The sequence below is a fragment of the Rhincodon typus genome, chromosome 29, assembly GCF_021869965.1.
Source record: "Rhincodon typus isolate 14 chromosome 29, sRhiTyp1.1, whole genome shotgun sequence".
NCBI classification, from domain to species: Eukaryota; Metazoa; Chordata; class Chondrichthyes; order Orectolobiformes; family Rhincodontidae; genus Rhincodon; species Rhincodon typus.
In genome coordinates this window covers 35,881,303-35,901,487 of record NC_063360.1, presented here as the reverse complement: position 1 = coordinate 35,901,487, position 20,185 = coordinate 35,881,303, and the positions used below count along the sequence as shown (strand labels likewise).

At 39.6% G+C, this 20,185-nt stretch overlaps 1 protein-coding gene across 1 annotated transcript in view; it reads left to right on the top strand.

The window, feature by feature from the left end:
• Positions 1–20,185, top strand: part of LOC109929831 (mitochondrial coenzyme A transporter SLC25A42-like) — a 57,148-nt gene that overhangs the window by 6,702 nt on the left and 30,261 nt on the right. The window contains exon 2 of the mRNA XM_048614110.1: positions 18,852–18,937. Coding sequence (XP_048470067.1) covers positions 18,900–18,937 — 38 coding nt within the window. The 5' untranslated portion in view covers positions 18,852–18,899. The remainder of the gene's footprint in view (positions 1–18,851; positions 18,938–20,185) is intronic.

The following is a 20,185-nucleotide window of genomic DNA, read 5'->3' as shown; positions in this document are numbered from 1 at the left end:
TTTCAGGAGTAGATGTGAATGTAGAGAAATCAGATCAGCCTGATCTTACTGAACGGAGGAGTCAGTTTCTAAGGGCTGATTGACCTACCACTGCTCCTAATTTGTTTGTTTGTATGGGAGGAGTGGGGTAAAGTTTGGCTTGTGACAGAATATGATAATTTAAAAATGCTTAGGCTGCAAAAGTCTAAGTTGAAAGAAAATCAACAACTGAGACTGGAATGTCAAACAGTGAAGTCCATTTTAAACAAGTGCATAGTCTTTGCTGAGTCTCTATGTAAGGCGAATCAGTAAATTTTTGATATCCTGCCCTCAACCTGTACTTGTGTGCCTGCTAATTGTAAGTGTGCATTGTTTAATCTGTATGTAATTTGAAATCTAGTGTTTCTGTTACTGGTTCTGTTGCCTTTTAATTCTGCCATGCTTTGAATGAGTCTAATTCTTACACTTGTTTAAGATTGACGTGAGGAGAGGTTGAGTCAGTTAGGATTGTATTCAGTGGAGTTTAGAAGAATGAGAGGGGAATCTCATAGAAACATTTAAAATTCTAACAGGATGAAACATGTTAGATGCAGGAGGGATGTCCTTAGTGGTTGATGAGTCCAGGATCAAGGGTCATAGTTTAAAGAGAAGGGGTCAACCTTTTAGGACTGAGATGAGAAGAAATTTCTTTACTCAGAGAATGGCAAATCTGTGTAATTTACCATCACATCAAGTAGCTGAGGTCAAAACATTGTATTTTCAAGAAGGAGATAGATATAGCTCAAGTGGCTCAAAGGATATTAGGAGAAGGCAGAATTACGGTATCATATTAAATGGCAGAACAGGGCTCAAGGCCTATTCCTCCTATCTTCTATGTTTGCAAGTTAATAGCTTATTTGAGGTTGGTGTAGGATCATTTTGAAGTGGTGAGTGCCAAAGTGAAAATGAGTAATAATTTTAGTAACAGATTGACCTTTTGCCCAGTTATTCTACATGAGGGACAGATGATGGAAGTTTTGCCTTGGCATTGACTGGTAATTTTTGGCAGCTGTTCAGTGCTAGGGATAGGTCTAGTGAATGACCTTAGCTGGAGGATTGTCTGGCCAACCAGTCGAAGAATGAGGTACACTTATCGGAAAATGCATGCTGCAAGGAGGCAGAGAAAGCAGCTGTTGCTGTTTGTATGTCCAGAAATCCGTTGTATCATGTCTTAGGATGTAATGATACTTATTGTGAATGGAGATAAAGAGCTTGCATCTTTACAAAGCCGGTCATAATCACGAGATATCTTAAAGTGCTTTACAGCCAATGAAAATATTTTTGAAATGTGACCATTGTTGCAATGTAGACAGCAGACAATTTATACCCAGAAAGTATGTTGTCATAGTGAAGAATGAGATACATAACTTGCAGAAAAATTAACTGTATTGTAAATCTACTCTACTTGATTTCTTGCATGGGTTGGTTGATTCAAAGCTTGTTTTGAGTTTAGGTAGTTGGTTTAACATAAATATAGTATCAAAGTTGTGAATTCATGTCTGCATTACACAATTGTAAAAGTGAAGTCAATAAATCTGGTAATTAAAAGGCTGGCACTGGGGAGATAATTCACTCTTCAGAGAAGAGAACTTGCCCTCCCTAATGTATAAGGTAAATTTAATGTCTGCTTAGCAATCCACTGTTTTGTAAAGGCAGCCATGTTGCATTAGACAAGTACTACACAGATGCATGAGAAATGGGTACATAGCCATATAGCAATGGGTTGTTGCTGCATTTTGCTGCCAGAATACGGGTCTGTTTCTGGTGCAAGTGCCTAATGTCTTATTCAAGTGTTTTATTGGGAGTATAATAACAAGGGGAGTTGGATGTACAACTGGTTGGTAATGCAGAGTAGCGTCAACAGCGTGGGTTCAATTCCCATACCATGAGATCACCATGAAGGTCCTGCCGTCTCAACCCTGCTGGTCATCTGATATGTGGTGGCCCTCAGGTTAAACTCAGCACCAGCCATGTCTCTGTCTCTCTTTCTCTCTGTGTCTCTCAGTCTATATCTCTCTCTCTTTCTGTAATAAGAGAGAAGCCCTATCGGTCCTCTGAGACTTCGATGACTACTAGTGATATTAATTACAATTAGGATTAGATTTTATTGTCACATGTATTCAAGTATAAGAATAAAGGAGTACAGTGAAAAGTGTTCAGAGTCGCCATTCTCCAGCATCACCTTGGTTACAAAAACCAGAACTGAAAAACAACAACAGGAGTAAAACAAATGCAGCCAAAAGAAAAGAAAAATGTCCAGATCTTAGTCCCATCTCAATAAAGGTGTATGGAATGCTCAACCTCCAGTGCAGTCACCTGGCCTAGCCATAGCCTTTAGTCCTTTGCTGGGAGTTTTGTTGTCACTGCTGCCTCCAATCGCAGGGAGTATGGACATGCTGCCAATTCCAATTGGGATCATAAGATAGAACATAAAATCCCTACAATGTGGAAGCAGGCCATTCAGTCCATTGAGTCACACTGACTCTCCAAAGAGCATCCCATCCGAATCTCCCCCCCACCGCCCCCACCAACTCTATCCCTCCATGCTGCCTTTCCCATGGTTAACTCCCCTAAACTGCACATCCTGTACACTATAGGGCAATTTAGCATGGCCAATCCACCTAACCTGCCTTTGGATGTGGGAGGAAACCAGAGTGCCCAGAGGAAACCCTTGCAGGCATGGGGAGAATTAGCAAACTCCACACAAACAGTAACCTGAGGGTGGAATTGAACCTGGGTCCCTGGTGTTGAGAGGCAGCAGTACTAACCACAGTCATCGTGCCATGACATATTTGGGTTTTGTTGAAGGATAATTCATACATTTTATTTTCTTGCTGACTCAAAAACTTTAACAGATTAGATAGTTTGAGGGTGTTTGATTGCAGCAGGAATCCTTGCTGAGATTTGGGATGTAACATTTTCATCAAAGGAATGGAATATTTCTTTATCAGCAAGGTGATTTGTTTTGGCATGGTATGAGATGCTATAACTTGCTTCACTTAGCAAATACAGTGACAGCTGCAGTCCAAGTCTTGTTATTTCTACTTGCAGTGTAAGTAATATGGAGACAAAATTGTACTTGTTGGTTAGTCCCAGTTGAGCACTCTTTGAGTTGCTTATAGTGGGATCGTCCCGTGAACCATTGCAGTCTTTGTGGTGCTTGCCTAGTGTCATCCAAGGTGTAGTGAGAATCATAGTGAGCACAAACATTTAGGTTGATGCTTTCAGTGCACCACTGTGGTCCACTTCGCTGTTGGTGTTGTTTTCTGGATGCGATATCAAGCTGCAGTTCTGTTTGTTCCTGTTAAGTGCTTGTAAAAGATCCCATAACATTATTTGAAGAAGAGTTGTTGAGTCCTCCCCACTGTTCCAGCAATATTTATATTTCAACTAAGGCCATTTATCTGGTCTTTTTATCTCACTCTGATTAATGGCTGTACTGTTCTATGAACCTTGCTGTCAGATTTCTTGCAAAATTTCTCATATTTCACAAGAACTTAATGGGCTGAAAAATTTATTTGGACTTACTGAGGTTGTAAAAGTTGCTACAGAAATGAAGGTCTTTTTCTTGAGTAGGAGTATAGGGAATTTCAAGATATTAACCCAACAATAATTTACATTTTTAAAAAACAGGTCTTGTGGTATAGTGATGGTGTCCTTACCTCTCGAAGATGTGACTTAAAGTCCAATTTCGGGATGTGGTGGACATGGAAATGTGTCATAATGCAGCCGAGTAGGTTGATTTTAAGAAAGTCAGAGGGTGTGAAAATGTCGGTGACTGTTTGGCATCTGAGATGGAAGCAGGTCAACATGGCAAAGTAACAGAACACTTGATCCAATTGGGACCATTAGACTGGATCTAATTGATCCAGTTGAGGTTGGACATTAAGTGTATTTAATTGATCACATCAAATTATTATGAATTTCATTGACGTGAACAGAGTCACTCCTATGTTTTGTCTTCAGGTTAGGAGGCAGATGCCAGAATTACTGGTCTGTGCCTGTTATAAGGAGGTGTTTTTCTTCAATTTATTTGTGGCCACAATTGTCTAAATTTATATCTGTTAAAACTGCTCATCCCAGTTTTCTGAAATTCTACTACTTATTTATTATATTTCAAAATGACTTCTCAGCTTTGTGATAGTGTATTACATGTATTAGTGAATCTCGATGGATTCAAAATCCAGTCTTTTAAATATTTGCACTGTGTTTAAACTTTAGTGGGGAGGCCAGGAAGCGAGTGCAAGTTTGTACTCTGCGCAGGTCTCTAAATCCTATTTCATATTTCAATCTGTGATACCTTGAATCCAGAATGATACTGTTAATTCGCTACCCCATTCTCCATGTGATTGGAGTAAAACTTACTGTTGGCACACAGAGTTTGAACTCTGCCTCAGGCAAAGCTGAAATATGTAAACCAGCTTGGAGGAGTGAATAAGAAGCAGCAGTGGATAAAAATTAGACTTGAGCAATGGTTCAGTCTGAGTGCACTTGAAGGCTCCAGAGCAATGTTGAAGAGGTGCTGCGTTTTCTGCGCTCCATTAAATCTGACCCTATATCTTTCCCTGTTTTTCAATGCTGTGCTGTTAGTGGCTTTTGACTTTAAATGCCTAGGTTTGAAACTCTCCAACTCATCTCCAAGTTTACTAATCTTGCCTTACTTAAGCCATTGTGACCAAGAGATGTTTCACTCTATTAAAGGTGCTACATATATGCAAGTTGTTGTTGAGACACCCTCCTTATGATAAGCTGCTAAACCAATATTGTATTGTTTGGTTCATGTGACCCTGTGCACAGAAGGGCAGGGAATTCTGATGTCTGCTAATCGACAACTTAAACAAAATTTTAAGAACTTATTTACTTTAACCGTTTGGTTACGAAGTTTCATTGTGTGAATGCGATTGGATGATATCTCTTGGTTATGAAATGCTTGGAAACTTTGCTGTAATAAAAGTATGACATTGCTTTATATACTTTATGTATTAATATTTCTGGTTTTGATCTGAGTTTCCAGTACTGAGATTAGTGACGCAAAGTTCAGCAAGGTTTGTTTGTTCAAATTTGCTATTTGCACTATAAGCATATCCCATCCCAGTGGTCATCCTCTAATATTTAACAGCCCAACCAGTCATGCTTGTTTTAGTTGAGATATCCAGATTCTGTTCAGAGTCCAGAATGCAATGTGTGTCATACTGACTGTTTTATCAGAACGGTACGAAACTTTGGACTGTGTAGTTCTCAGCTAATGGTAGTACGAGGATTCAAATATATATCCCATTAGTTGAGCTGGCCTGAGATAAGACTAATCTGGAGCAACAGTTTGTTCACTTTTTGGCTGTGACTTCTGCATTATATAAAACTATTAAATGGCATAGCAGAAGTTAGACCACTTGGCCCATCAGGTCTGTTTCACCATTCAGTGAGATCCTGGCTAATCTGATGCTCAACTCCACTTTCCTGCCTTCTCCTACAACCCTTGATTCACTTAATGATTTTCATAAAACATCTGTTTATTTCAGCCTTGAATACAAGCAAAATTCAGCTTTTACAGTCCTCTGTGGTAAAGAATTCCACAGGTTTCTCTGTGACAAGAAATTGGTCATTAATTCTGCCTTGAAGGGACAACCACTTACTCTGAGATTCTGCCCTCTGGCCATAGGATATAGGAGCAAAATGAGGCCATTCAGCTCATAGAGTCTGCTCTGCCATTCAATCATGGCTGATATGTTTTTCAACCCCATTATCCTGCCTTCTTCCGTAACCCTTGATCCCTTTACTCTGGTCTTAGACTTTCCCATAAGTGAAAACAACCTGTCTGCATTTGCCATGTTAATCTTCCACCCCCCGCCCTCCTCCCCCCCCACGCCCCCCCCAAAAAAAAATCTTGTATGTTTTAATAAGGTCACTTCTTAATCTTGTAAACCCCAGTGAGCACAGGCAGGCAGAACCTACTGAATCTTTCGTGATAAGAAAATACCTCCATAACCAGAATTATTGCAGTTAACCTGTCTGAACAGCTTCCAGTGCCTATATATCTTAGAAAAGGGTGTCAAAAGTTTATTTTATTCTCTCAGGGGATTTGGTGTTGTTGCTGGCTGGCCAGCGTTTATTGCCTGTCTCTGGTTACCCTTGGGAAGATGGTGTTGAGCTGTTTTTCCTTAGCCACTGCAGTCCGTGTTGTAGGTAGATCCACAATGCCATTGGGGGGAGTTCCAGGAATTTGACCCAGTGACACTGAAGGAACAGCAATATGTTTCCAAGTCGGGGTGGTGAATGGCTTGGAGGGGAACTTGCAAGTAGTAGTGTTCCCACGTGTCTGCTGCCCATGGCTTTCTAGTTGGAAATGGTTGTGACTTTGGAAGATGCTGTCTAAGGATCTTTGGTGAATTTCTGTGGTGCATCTTGTAGATAGTACACATTACTGATAATGTGTGTCAGCATTGGAGGGAGTGGTTGTTTGTGGATGTAGTGCAATCAAGCTTGCTGCTTTGTCCTCAATGGTATCAAACTTCTTGAGTGTTGTTGGAGCTACACTCATCTAGGAAAGTGGGGTGTATTCCATTGGACTCCTGACTTGTGTCTTGTAGATGGTGGATAGACTCTGGGGAGTTGAGACATGAGCTACACGCTGTAGCATTCCTAGCCTCTGACCTGTTCTTGTAGCCACTGTATTTATATGGTGAGTTCAGTTGAGTTTCTAGTTAATAGTAACCCCCAGGATGTTGATGGTGAGCAATTCAGTGATGGTAATGCCATTGGATGTCAAGGGCTGGTTAAATTATCTCTTATTGGAGATGGTCATTGCCTGGCATTTTTGTGGCTCAAATATTACTTGCAACTTTTCAGCCCAAGCCTGGATATTGTCCAGGTCTTGTTGCTTTTGAACATGGACTGCTTCAGTGTCTGAGGAGTCGTGAATGGTGCTGAATATTGTGCAATCATTGTTGAATGTCCCCACTCCTCCGTGCAATGGAGGGAAGCTTGTGCTGAACATAATCAGGCCTAGGATACAACTCTGAGTAACTTCTACTATTCCACTATTTCTGTTGCTACTTACTTCTTCCTCAGTAAGATACTCTTTGCTGTGAGTCATGAATTATTTTCTTAAATGTCTGCTAATTTCTTCAACTGTCTTTTCTGCTAAATTTGCTAGCATCCTTACTCCACCTTGTACTAACAATGCTACCCCATCACCCTTACCTTCTTGCTTGCCCTTTTTTGTAAAGTTGCACATCCCTGAATAATTAGTTCTCAGCTTCAACCTGCTTGATTGTAACAATGTCTCTGTAATGGCTATAAGCTAATATCCTAACCTTTATTTATGCTGTTAATTTATTTTAAGTTTTGAATATTATATCCATTTACGTAAAGAGCCACTAATGTTGCCTTTTACCATTTTTCCCCCCTTGACCATTTTTTGCTGTTTTTTATGTTTATACGTTTTGGTCTTCCTGCCTCATTCTGTCATGATTTAAATAGTTGCCCTGTAAAGGCACCATATCATTTTGCTTTGTATTCCCCATGTATTTCCTTCCTGACACTGCCACCCTTCATCTCCCACTAGTTTACAACCTCCTCTCCAAAGCTTATGCGGTGATGTCAAACCAAGACTGTGAAGAAAAAAATCAGAGTTAATATTTCGGGTCCGGTGACCCTACCTCAGAACTCGGGTCACTGAACCCGAAACGTTAACTGATTTCTTTTCTTCACAGATGCTGCCAGACCTGCTGAGCTTTTCCAGAAACTTCTGTTTTTGTTCCTGATTTACATCATCTGCAGTTCTTTTGGTTTTTATTTCAATCTAAGACTTATTTGACTCTTAGCACTATTTCAAGTGGGAATAAAAGGGAAATTCCTTCTGATGTTCATGCTTATAGTTATCCATTAAACAGTACTAATAAAATACTTTATCTGGTCAATATTGCCAATTAGGGATCTTATGTTTGCATAAATAGACTGCAGTGTATTTTAGGTTGCAATAAGTATACAATTGGCTGTGAAGTGTTTCGGGATGTCCCAAAGTTGTGAAAGGTGTGATGAATGTTTTGTCACTCACTCTCCAACTGTGCAATACTCTTTCATAACTGCACTGGGGTGTTAATGGTTTGGACTAACGACACATTTGCAATGTTAAGGGGGTATTGCGTCTTTCTTGTGGGTATGATTCTTTGAAAGAGAAATAAAATCTGAGTGTTCAGGGGTTCGTCTGAAAGTTACAGATCTGTGGAAACCACTGATGCCATTGTAATTGTATTTTATGGAATCTTAGTGCTCAAAGGGCTGTTGCATTCACCTGGACAAAAGACAGTATAATTTGTAGATTTCAAGTGTTTAACGGAATCAGACATGCAGGTGGAAGCTTAGACAATGGACATCTGTGTGTCTGTATCCAGGCTTCTGGATGAGATTATAATCCACATTCTCCATTGCTTTTGTGACCTAAAAGATGCAAAATCGTTATCTTAATGATTTTTTCCCATGTAATATTTCAAAGCTAATTTCAATTCATGGGATATGTAATCTTTTAAATTTTCTTTGCAAGTTGATTCCTTCTTTCACATACTCCATTTTCCACATGCAATATATTTTGTTTAACTTTTTCTTTTCTATTAATTTCCTTCTTCTTCCTTTCCCCTTCTTTCAATGACTCCCAACCTCCCCTACTCTACATTCACTGATAGGCTATAGTATATCAGGGTGAGTATTACCACTCAATGTCTTTTGAGATCTCTGGTCCTCCAGTTCTGGCCTTTTGCACATTTCTCCAACGTTGACAGTCTTGATTTCAGTTGCCTACGCATTGGAGCACCTTCCTTAAACCTCTTCAACTCTCATGCTCCCTCTTAGTCCAAGCCTTTAATGTCATCCCGTCTCCTCAAGCAGCTCAGTGCTATATATTGTTTGATAATGTTCCTGCAGACTAGCCCTAGGGTATCATTAGAGATAACAAGGTGTAGAGCTGGATGAACACAGCAGGCCAAGCAGCATCATAGGAGCAGGAAGGCTGACGTTTTGGGCCTAGACCCTCTAGGATATCATTACCATGTTTGAGGTGCTAGAAAAGCTGGTTGTTATCTTGCCTAGCGTTCTTTAAGGGTGATGTGTGTGTGCATTTCCACTGCACATAATGTAGTTTCTCTGCTGTTTAAACATACCTGAACCCAGAGACTAGGTCCAACCCGCTGCTGTAGCAAAGCAATGGAAGACTCTTGAGTGTAGACATCTGTTTTAAGCTGCACTGGTATATCATTGTTAGAAACCTGAAACTGATTTATGTTGCTCCTTAACTTGCAGTGAGAGTCTATCCCATGAGATTGTTCACTGAGGAAGTTGTCTTTGTAACAGTAGTACTTCAAGGCGTTTGGTTTTAATTTAGTCTGGTGTAAAATGAAGATGGTCGATTTGCAGTTTATCGAACTAGATAAGTAGTTTAGGAACTGAAATCTTTGGTAAATCTTTGCTAATGCTAAAATATATTAATTTGTAAGTAAGTTGCCCATGAGAATGCAGAGCTACACATAACAATAAACTCCTAAAGTCAATCTCTTATTTGTTCTGAATAAGTTGTTCTTTGAGAAATGCTGCTGTGTCCTGAGGTAATGAGAATTTAAAAATCATCTAGGGTTACACATCAATAATCGACCTGAAATGTTCACTGTGTTTCTCTTTTCACACATACAGCTTGACCTGCTGTGTATTTTCAGCATTTTCTCTCTTTTTCCCTCCTCCAATGAAAAAGGATTGAAATTTGATACATTGTCCCCAACAATTGATTCACAATCTCCTAGCCCATTACACCTCCCAGCTTCTGATTTGAGGATCACAAACTTGATGTGTTACTAGCCTTGCTCACTGCCAAGCTCATAACATTTTCTTCTCCAATCTTAAATTTTCTTGTTGAACGATTTTGAAGGCCATGTGAGCTTACGGTCCTGTCTCTATCTCAAGCAACAGGTGTCTAAATGAGAGGAGAGACTGGTAAAGTTGAGGTTATTCTCCTTGAAACAAAGAAGGCTAAGGGGCGATTTGGCAAATGTATTTTTTTAAAATAGGAATTTGGAGACAGTAAGGATAAATGTTTCCTTTGCCAGGTGGAACAGTGACTAGATGTACTGGATGCAAGAAAAATCTTTTTAACAGAGTGAGTCATTTGATCTGCTGTGTACTACCTGAGAAGGAGGTTGTGGTGGGTTTAGTTGTGGCTTTCAAGGGAAGTTGGATAATTATCTGAGGAGGGAAAATTTGCATTATCTTAAAAGATGGGGAAATCAAATTAGTTTAGATGTTCCAGATTGCTGGCATGTATGTAATGGGGTGAATTGACTGTTTCTGTGTTATAGCCAATCTCTGATTATGTAATTTTAAAATAATTTGCAAAAGAACTAAGTGGGAAATTAGGATAATTTCTCGCATGGAGGTTTGTTAAAATTTGGAATTGACTCCTGTAAAGGATTCCATAGTAACTTTCAAAAGGCGTTTGGACATGTACTTGAGAAATAATTTTCAGAATTGTGATGAAAATGCTGAAGTGTGAAACTGAATTGGAAAGCTCTTCTAATAAACCAGCATAGGCATGATGAGCTGAATGCTTACCATCTTCACATTAAGATTTATATAAGTAACCTTAGTGGGAGTAATTGAGACTGATTTTACTATTGAGCTGAGTCTTTCAATTTATTAAATAATGATTGTTATTAGGGAAAGGACACCTTCTATTTTGGGCTTTTGATATCAGTGTTAAACATTTCAGTATGTATTTTGAACTTTTACTCCAATTTTTTTTATTTGCATGTATCGTTTCATTATTTCTCCACTCGCTGTTCCCCCCACAACCCCCACCTCACCACCAAACTATTAACACAGCAGCTTATTTGATCACCGAGTGCATGCAGTTGTTGGGTATGAAAGTTTAAACTGTTATACAGATCTAACTTAGTTTGTAGTTGGCATTGAACTGAAATCCATAGTTTCAATTCTGTAGTTACCAGCCTTAAGCAGGCTTGTTTTTCCACCCAAGGATTCCAGGAAAAGAGCAGTTTAATTCAGAAACAGTTAAAACTTGATCCACATCAATGGAGTCAGATGGGCCTTTGTTTGGAGCATATTAACCTAGCAAGCTTAGTGTGACTTGCATTTGAGTGCGACTTGCATTTGAGTGCCACTTACAATAGAGTGCAAGAGTTCATTGATTCAGGGAGTTGATCAGAAGAAGGGAAAATGGTATTCTGTTGCTGTTGCCGAAACAATTTCAACCTCCAGGAATTAATTATTCCTCTGCTACAGGAGAACAAGCTGGTTAATTGATGAGTATCTGGAAAATCATTACGGTTTATTCTATTTCTAAGGTCTAACATAGTGCAGCAGCTGGTGGTAAGGTTAATAACACATATAAAAACAATTATACAACTAAATGTAAAGTTGAATAAAATGATTAAGTAGTTCCTAAGAACATATCAAGGATGGCAAGACAGGTGATGTGTTACAGTTGTAGCATATGCATGTTCCTGAATACCAGTTTGTTTCCCAGCAACCACATTCAACGAGAGTTTGAAGGTTGAGCAGTCTTGCTCAGTGTTTGAGCTGAAGGCAGCACTACAGACTCTGCGACACATCAGTGAGGGGGAGAAGTTATAGATCCTTTTTACCAGGCAGCAGTCATACTTTAATTTGGTCTGTTTATGGAAACAATAGAATCATTGATTGTGAGTGATGCAGGTAGCAGAAGCCAGAAGGCAGGAGCAACTGTTCAACATGTTTGAGGTTCTTTCAGTTTATCCGGATGAGATAAAGGATGAAAGGTGTGAAAGAGCTAACTGACCATGAAACCATGGTACAGAAAGCCATTTGACTGGGGAGTAAGAAGGAATGTAATGATTGCAGATGATGGTACTGTAAAGGGAATTGATACTGTTCTCTTCAGCCCAGAGCGTGAGTCCAAACGACTGTGTTACCTTAGTTCAAGATGTCTGCTTAGGGATATAGAGAAACTTGGAGTGGGAACGGAGGATCTAGTCATCGTGATCCATCTTGGTACCAATGACATACACAGGGCAAAGAAGGAGGTTCTGCGTATTTAGTATAGGGAACCAGATGCCAAATTAAGAAGGATATAAGAAGCAAACTTCATAATCTCTGCATTATTATCTGAGGTTTGTATAACTTGGTATTAGTCAAATTAAATTAGAGAGGTGAATGTGTGGCTCAAAGACTGGTATGGGAGGCATGAATTCTGATTCATGGGCACTGGCACCAGTGCTGGTAGAAGTGGGATCTGTACCAGTAGGATGATCTCCACCTGGCGGGGGTGGGGTGGGAGTGGTGGGTCGTCATTCCTTGCAACTGCATTCCTATGGAATAGAAAGGACTTCCAACTGCATAGTGGGGCAAGCGATCTAATTTGGAAAGATGCAAGAAATCAAAAGTAGAGTCAAGGCTAAAGAACAAAGTGTAATATAGGGAAACCAACTATGACAAGCTAGAGTGTCTTAAAATTTAAGAATCAATCAACAGATAAGATGAAAATTTATAAAGGGAGCTAAAGGCTGTACCCAAATGCACATAACATTCAAAACAAAACAGATGAACTTAGTGTGCAAACTGAAATAAACAAGTAGCTGTTAGACATAGCTGCAGAATGGCATGGATTGAGAGCTGAGTCTTGAAGGGTTCAGGACATTTATGAATGAATGGAAAGTAGGAAAGGTGGAGGAATGGCTAATGGTATTTCGACAACATAGAGAGTCGACCTAAGTTTCGGAAACAGAATTATGGAAACGGTTTGGACAGAAATGAGAAATGATAAGGGTAAGAAGTCACTTGTGGGAGTAGTGTACCGACCACAGTAGGGTGGGACATAAAGTAAGCAAAAATGGTAGCTGTTCAGAAAGACATTTTGATAATCATGGTCTACTAGTAGGAGAAAGGACATTCTTGCTATTGAGGGAGTTCACTAGACTGATTCCTGGGATGGCAGGACTGACATTTGAGGAAAGACTGGATCGACTGGGCTCGTAGTCGCTGGAATTTAGAAGAATGAGGGGGAATCTCATAGAAACATAAAATCCTGATGGGACTGGACAGGCTAGATTCAGTAAGAATGTTCCCAATTTTGGAGAAGTCAGAACAAGGGGTCACAATCTAAGAATGAAGGGTAAGTCATTCAGGACTGAGATGAGGATGAATTTCTTCACTCAGTTGTGAATGTGTGGAATGCTCTCCCACAGGAAGCTTTTGGGGCCTGTTCATTGGATGTATTCAAGAGGGAGCTGGACGTGGCCCTTACGGCTAAAGGGATCAAGGGGTATGGGGAGAAGGTGGGAATGGGATACTGAGATTGCATGATCAGTCATGATTGTATTGAATGGTGGTGCAGCTCGTAGGACTGAATGGCCTGCTCCTGTACCTATTTTCTATGTTTCTATGTTTAATCTATATATCGACTGAAAAAGTTGAATGGACAAAGGTAGTCTAGATGAATTTGTAGAATGTTATCAGATCAGTTTCTTAGAATAGCACATTCTAGAGCCAACTAAATCTTTATTTGTGCAATGAGCCAGGATTAATGAATGATTTCTTAATGAGGTTACCCTTTGGTAAAGGTGACCATAATATAATTGAATTTTACATTCAGTTTGAGGGAGAGAGGAGTAGGGTCTGAAACTATTTCTAAATAAAAATTAAATAAGGGAAATTATGACAGCCTGAAAGCAGAATTGGCTAAAATAAATTGAGGTTAAAGGATAGGTCAATAGAGATGCAGTGGTAGACATTTATGGAGATATTTAAGAATATGCAGAATAGATGAATTCCAACAAGTAAGAAAGGTTCCAAAGGGTACACTTGATATTCATGGTTAACTAGAAAGATTAAAGATAGTATCAAACTTAAAGAAAAAGCATAACATTGTGCAATGACAGGTAGTAGGAGTATTTTTAAAAAGCGTAAAAAGAAAAATATTGCATTGCAAGAGATGGCTAGCCTGAAATGTTAAAAGCAGATAGGTAGATATTTAACGAAGAAATAGGAATGCAGGGATATGGACCAAAGGCAGGCAGAAGGGATTAATTTAATTTGGCATCATGTTTGGCACAACATCGTGGGTCCAAGGGCCCGTTCCTGTGTTGTACTGTTCTGTGAGTTAACAGTGTCAGCTTTTGTCATAAAGAAAGTCAAACTTGAGAATTAATAATGAAAAATGAGGAAATGTCAGATGAATTAAACAGCTATTTTGCACCAGTCTCTACTGTAGAGAATAAGAATAATACCCCAGAACAAACAGTAAATTATTGGAGGGGAGTGGGAGAGTCACAATCATCAGAGAAGATCTACCGACTAAATTGTTGGAGCTGCAGGTTGTCAAATTGCCCGTGTCTTCGTGGACTTCATCCTAGGTTCTTAAAATAAGTGGCTAGTAAGATAGTTGATGCATTGATATTAGATAGTGAATGTAAATCGTATTTTCAAAAAGGGAGGCTGACAGTAGAAAATTACAGGCCAGTTAGCTTAAAATCTATGATAAGGAGAATGTTAGCTATTATTCAAGAAGTTGTAGCAGAGCACTAGATAAGTTTACAAATAATCAGACAGAGTCAACATAATTTTGTGAAAGGGAAATCATGTTTGATCAATCTATTGGAGATATGAGGTGGTGATACATGATGTGGATCAGAGTAAATTGTCAATGGAAATCTATTTATAGTACAATTGGCGAATGATAAGAGGCACATCAAAGGTTATTGTGAAATATGAAAGCCCGTGGTGTGGTGGGCAACACACTGGCATGATTAGCAAATTGGCTGACTGACAGGAAGCCGAGGGTAAGTGTACGTGGGTCTTTTCAATCTGGCAAAATGTAATGAATGGTGTGCCAAGAGATCATGCTGGGGCTTCAAAGTCTACAATTTATGTAAGTGACTTGGATGAAAAGACTGGAGCATTGGAGGCTAAAGGGTGACCAGGTGAGAGGCTTTTAAAAAGATATAGGTTAAGTAAGTAAAGATGTGGCAAATGGAGTATAATGTGGGGAAAACAGGAAAATGTGAAACTGTCTCCCAATTGTAGGGAGAATAGAAAAGCATGTTTCTACATGGTGAGAGATTGTAGAGTTCTAAGATACAGAGGGAACTTGGTGTCTTTTTCCAAGACTTAGGAAAGGTTAGTGTGCAGGTGCAGGAGGAAGTAATTAGGAAACCTAATAGATCTTTATGACTTATTTTGATGGAAATTGAATACAAAAGTAGGGAAGTTATGATTCAATTATTCAGGGTACTGGTGAGCTGCATCTAGAGTACAGTGTACAGTGTTGGTTACTGTATTTAAGGAAGGATGTAAATGCATTGGAGACAGTTCAGAGAAGGGTTACGAGTCCAATACCTAAAATGGGCAGGTTGCCTTGTGAGAAAAGATTGAACAGACTGAGCTAGGTTGTCAGGTTGGATGACACGGGGATTTGAGGTTACAGTAAGATCAGCCATGATCTTATTGTGGAGCAGAACCAAGAGGCTGAATGGCCTACTGATTTTGTATATTTGTATGTTAAATTGCAGCTTGTGGAAGCTTGCTGTGGGTAGGCTATTTGACATTGTATTCCTAATGGACAGTCCCATGAGCATTTTACATTGCACCTCATTAGCTTTACAAGAATGTGCCAAATTAACTAGTTCCGTTTCCTGTATCAGCTGTTGTCTGGACCTCTGCTTGTGATTGCCATCAACAGCCTGTTGCATTTACATGCTCCTTTAATGTAACCAAAGGGCCCAATGTGCTTCATAGTGTATTGTAAAACAAAGTATGCCACTAAGCTAGAGAAGGAATATTGGGTCAGGTGACCAAAAGCTTGGTCAAAGACTGTAAGTTTGGAGGAGTGCCTCAAAAGAGAAAAGTAACATAAATGCAGTGAATTCCAGACCTCGGAGCCTAGGAATCTGATGGCACAGCCCCCATTGTGGGTGATTAAAATTGGGGATGCTTAAGCCAGAGTTAGTGGAATATGTACCCAGTGTAGTGTCATTAGTTAATGTTTCATTTTCTAAGCCAAGTATCACTAGTGGCTGGGTTAAAAGTGCTTGAACTGATTTTGTATTCTTATAGCCAGCGAAGTGGAGACATTTATCCTGCACTTTGACAAGTCCTCTTGTCTCCACCTATCCTTACCTTGCTGGCCTGTTTCCCATCTACTTTTCTCTGGCCCCCTTTCTTCCCATCTGGCACTCTATCTCTGTGCTCCTCCTCTGCATGTCTGTCTTCCTGCATTTGTTTTTTTTCCCTTTTCGGATTATATTTCTAACACTGCATTCTCTCACGGTGTTATGTTTTAGTCATTAGCGGCAAGGTTGGATTTTTCTGGAGCAGAGTTTTATTTTGTTTCTGATATGTTATGTGACTGCGCACAGGCCAGACTGCACATAGAGAGTGATTCAACATTAGTCATTTCAAAATACTCAATAACTGAGCACATCGGACTTGCAATATTGACCAGCTGCTGAAAAGCATTGACAGCACTGACCCTTGATACAAGTTGGATTGCTTACAAGAATATGTTTGCTTTGAAAGAGGTCAAATTATCAAGTATTAGTGTAGCAAAGGTAAAAATGAAAATGAATGCTTATTATTTGAAATAAAAAGCAGAAATTTAAGTTCTATAATCAGTACTGAGATCGATGTCGCAGACACTTTGAACACTTTATTTCTAATTTTTTTTTATTCATTGGATGAGGGCTAGGTCAGCATTTATTGCCCATCCCTAATTACACAGAGGGCAGTTGAGGTTCAACCACATTGTGGGTCTGGAGACACATGCAGGTCAGACCATGTAAAGATGAGAGTTTCCTTCCCTTCGGGACATTAGTGAACTAGATGGGTTTTTTGGACAGTCAACAATGGATTCATGGTCACCTTTAGACTCTAATTCCAGATTTTTATTAAATTCAAATTCCACCGTACGCCCTGATGGGATTCCAGGTCCCCGGAACGTTACTAAGTCTCTGGAATGAGTCCAGTGGTAATGCCACTAGGCTATCACTCCCTCCTATCTTAAATTACTATTTCGTTTTTTTTTTGTCTTCGATGCTTCCTTTCTTTCCTGCTTGGTTACCTCAGCTAACTTTTCCCCTCTTCTGCTGATGCTGCTGACCATTGCTGCATTGCATTTCCAAAAAAACTGGCCACCCTGTCATTAAAGTTTTGTCACGTTTATGACAACATAGTGAATGAGCTGCATCTTTTCTGACATGCAGGAGCCCATACTCATTTCAACTACCTCTGCTGCTCTCTGACCTACATTAATCTAATGCTTTGGAGAGGTTGCAGACAAAAAAAAGTTCATCCCCCACCCCCCTTTTATGAATCCTTCCTACATTCTAAAATCCTTCATGACTCCACCCTGCAAACAATCCGTTGCACTGGCAAGAGGCCGTTTATACATCCCCTGCTTTTACACCACTGTTCGTTCACTTGAGCTGTTGAGGTCTATTTTGTGGAATTTTCTCCTAAAACTCATCAGAACCTCCTTTTTAAAACCTATATTTGGCAAAGTTTTTGATCAGCTGTTTCTGATTACCCTTCCTTTGCCTTGTAGTGGACTAGTCCCTGCCAAATCAGAAACGCTGGAGATAGGTACCAGGAATCTGTTTTGAGTTCCCCTGAGCGTGTGTTTAAAATCAGTAATGGGCAATGATACGATTATCCCTGTAAATCTCAAAGAGCTGTTTGAGGCTGAAGCTAAACTCGGCACCAGAAACTGAAACAAAAGCAGAAATTGCTGGAGAAATTCAGCGGGTGTGGTGGCATCTGTGAGAGAGAAAAAGAGTTAATATATTGAGTCCAGTGACCCTTTGTCAGAATAAAAATTGAATCTGGTACAAAAGTCCTGGAAGCCTGTTCTGGAAAGAGAACTTTGTCAATGTACAAGAGCAAGGCCAGCATGTTTTGATAAGTGCTGGTGACAAAATTAGAGCCTTACGTTTTCTGCCTGCCTTCCTTGGATTTTTTGCATCACTTATGCTGTAGCTTACCAAGATGAAAGGCAGACTGGTGATGACAGTAATGTGAGTTGCTGTGATGCAGGCTGTCACTATTAACAGTGCACCTTCAACTCATTCACCCTGGTACCTTTATAAGTAGAGAGGGTAGAATGAATAAAATCACCCACTGATGGTGTGTGCATGAAATATAAGGCTGTGCATGTTTCAGTGGGAAATTTAAAATAAGTAGTCTGTAAAAGGATGATCCATTAGCAAAGTCAGAAAGTGAATGATTATGATTGTAGAGAATTTGCTGAAAGTAAAGCTATTATGAGAGAGACTGATCTTGCACATCTCAAGGGAATTTGATTAAAAGTCAGAATGTTACTCTGCTCGTGAATCGTTTTATTGGTAAAGCTGGAAGCAAAATATCAGTTGCAGGCTCTGAGCACTTTACATTTAAAAATAATCTTGATATTTGCGTAGAGTTCACAGAAAAACTGTGTGTCATTGGAACTTTGTTCTCTAAGAGACTTCAAGGATGCTGGGAAGAGAATATGAGATGTAGATGGCCCAGTTGCGGACAAAAAATTAGGAGTACTCTGAATAAAAGTTATAATGCTTCCAAGATTTTGATTTTTCTTTTATCAGAAGAGAAAGCTCCATCTTCAGAACGTTTTTTTTTTAATGACGAGTGTTTCTTTCAGTCATATTTCCAGTGTATAGGGAAGTTCAGTTTGACTTTAATCTGTAACTGAAAGTGCGGGAACAAGTGTCTATCATTAAGCTCTTCATTGTGAAAATGAAGTTTGTATGAGTTTCATTGATTTAATGGAAGAGATAAATCAGTATTGATCAATTCTTCTTTTGCAGAAGTCCTGTGATCTTTACACCATCCTGTGAGGGGGATTGGTATGGAGAATGTTGCGAAGAACTCCCTTGAAACTGCTCCAACTCAGGTAAAAGGAAAAGTGGAGAGTGTAGTTGATGATTTGAAGCTTAACACAGAGATCCCAATGAATAAGCTGCCAAGTCTACACCTAGTACTTTGCTCAGAATGGAAACGTGGGATGTAAAGGAAAATGATGATCATGCATACATTAGAAACTTACATGTGTTCTCAATTATTTACAAACCAAAGGATCCTCTTAATGACCTAATGGGGAAAGGCAGCTCCTGGCATATTGCTAGCCCCTTAGACTTAAGGATGTTTATGATTCCCAGTTAGTGTTGTGCACATTGATCTCAACCAAACATGAAGTGGGTATGCCGCAATTGAGTGGTGGGTATGCCGCAATTGAGTGGTGGGTATAGGTCTGTCACTGTTACACTGGAGTATTACTGATGCACATAGATCTGTTGCTGTGTAACACTCTATCACAGGTGGATATAGATTTGACAGTTACTGGGGAGGAAATTGTGCAACTAACATCCTACTGTACTGTCTGATTCTCTAACCTGTGCAGTGACAGCTGGTGATAATTCAGATATTACAGTTGGCTTCAGTGGGCAGAGGAGAGGGACATCAGCTTGTGTGAGCCTTAGGTGAGAATAGAACTGCATTTACTGCAATTTTTACCTTGGCGAAATAGTTTTTGACACCCATCATGAATCCTCTCAAGTTAAGAATGAGCAATTCCATGAACAAGTCTTAGAAGAGAAATAAAAAGAGCTTTGAACGACAGCATTATCCTTTTTTAAAACCAGAAAAGGAGTTTAGTAAATTGGGATAGAGAATGACATGCCTTTTTCTGTGGCATACTAGTCTCTCTATGCTAAATAAGCCTAGTTATAACACTGCATATAAAAATGCCCCATATGTATTACAGTTCATTCTGTCAGTGTTTCGTCTGATTCTAGCCACTTGAGGCTATTTTATATCGTTTTCAGAACATTTTCAATTTGCTCAGTTATGTTTTGAAAATCAAGTAACATTTTTCTTTCGAAGCAGTGAGCACCTTAAGTAGTAAATATATTTGCGTCATCATAATGTCACAAAATCTGAAACTTCTTATGGATTTAACCCTAGTACAAAAGTAATTGGCCATGTATTTGGAGAAGTTCTTTGCGGACAATCCTTTTACCAATGTACACTCTGAACCTGAGATAGTAGGAACTGCAGATGCTGGAGAATCCGAGACAACAAGGTGCAGGGCTGGATGAACACAGCAGGCCAAGCAGCATCATAGGAGCAGAGAGGCTAAGCC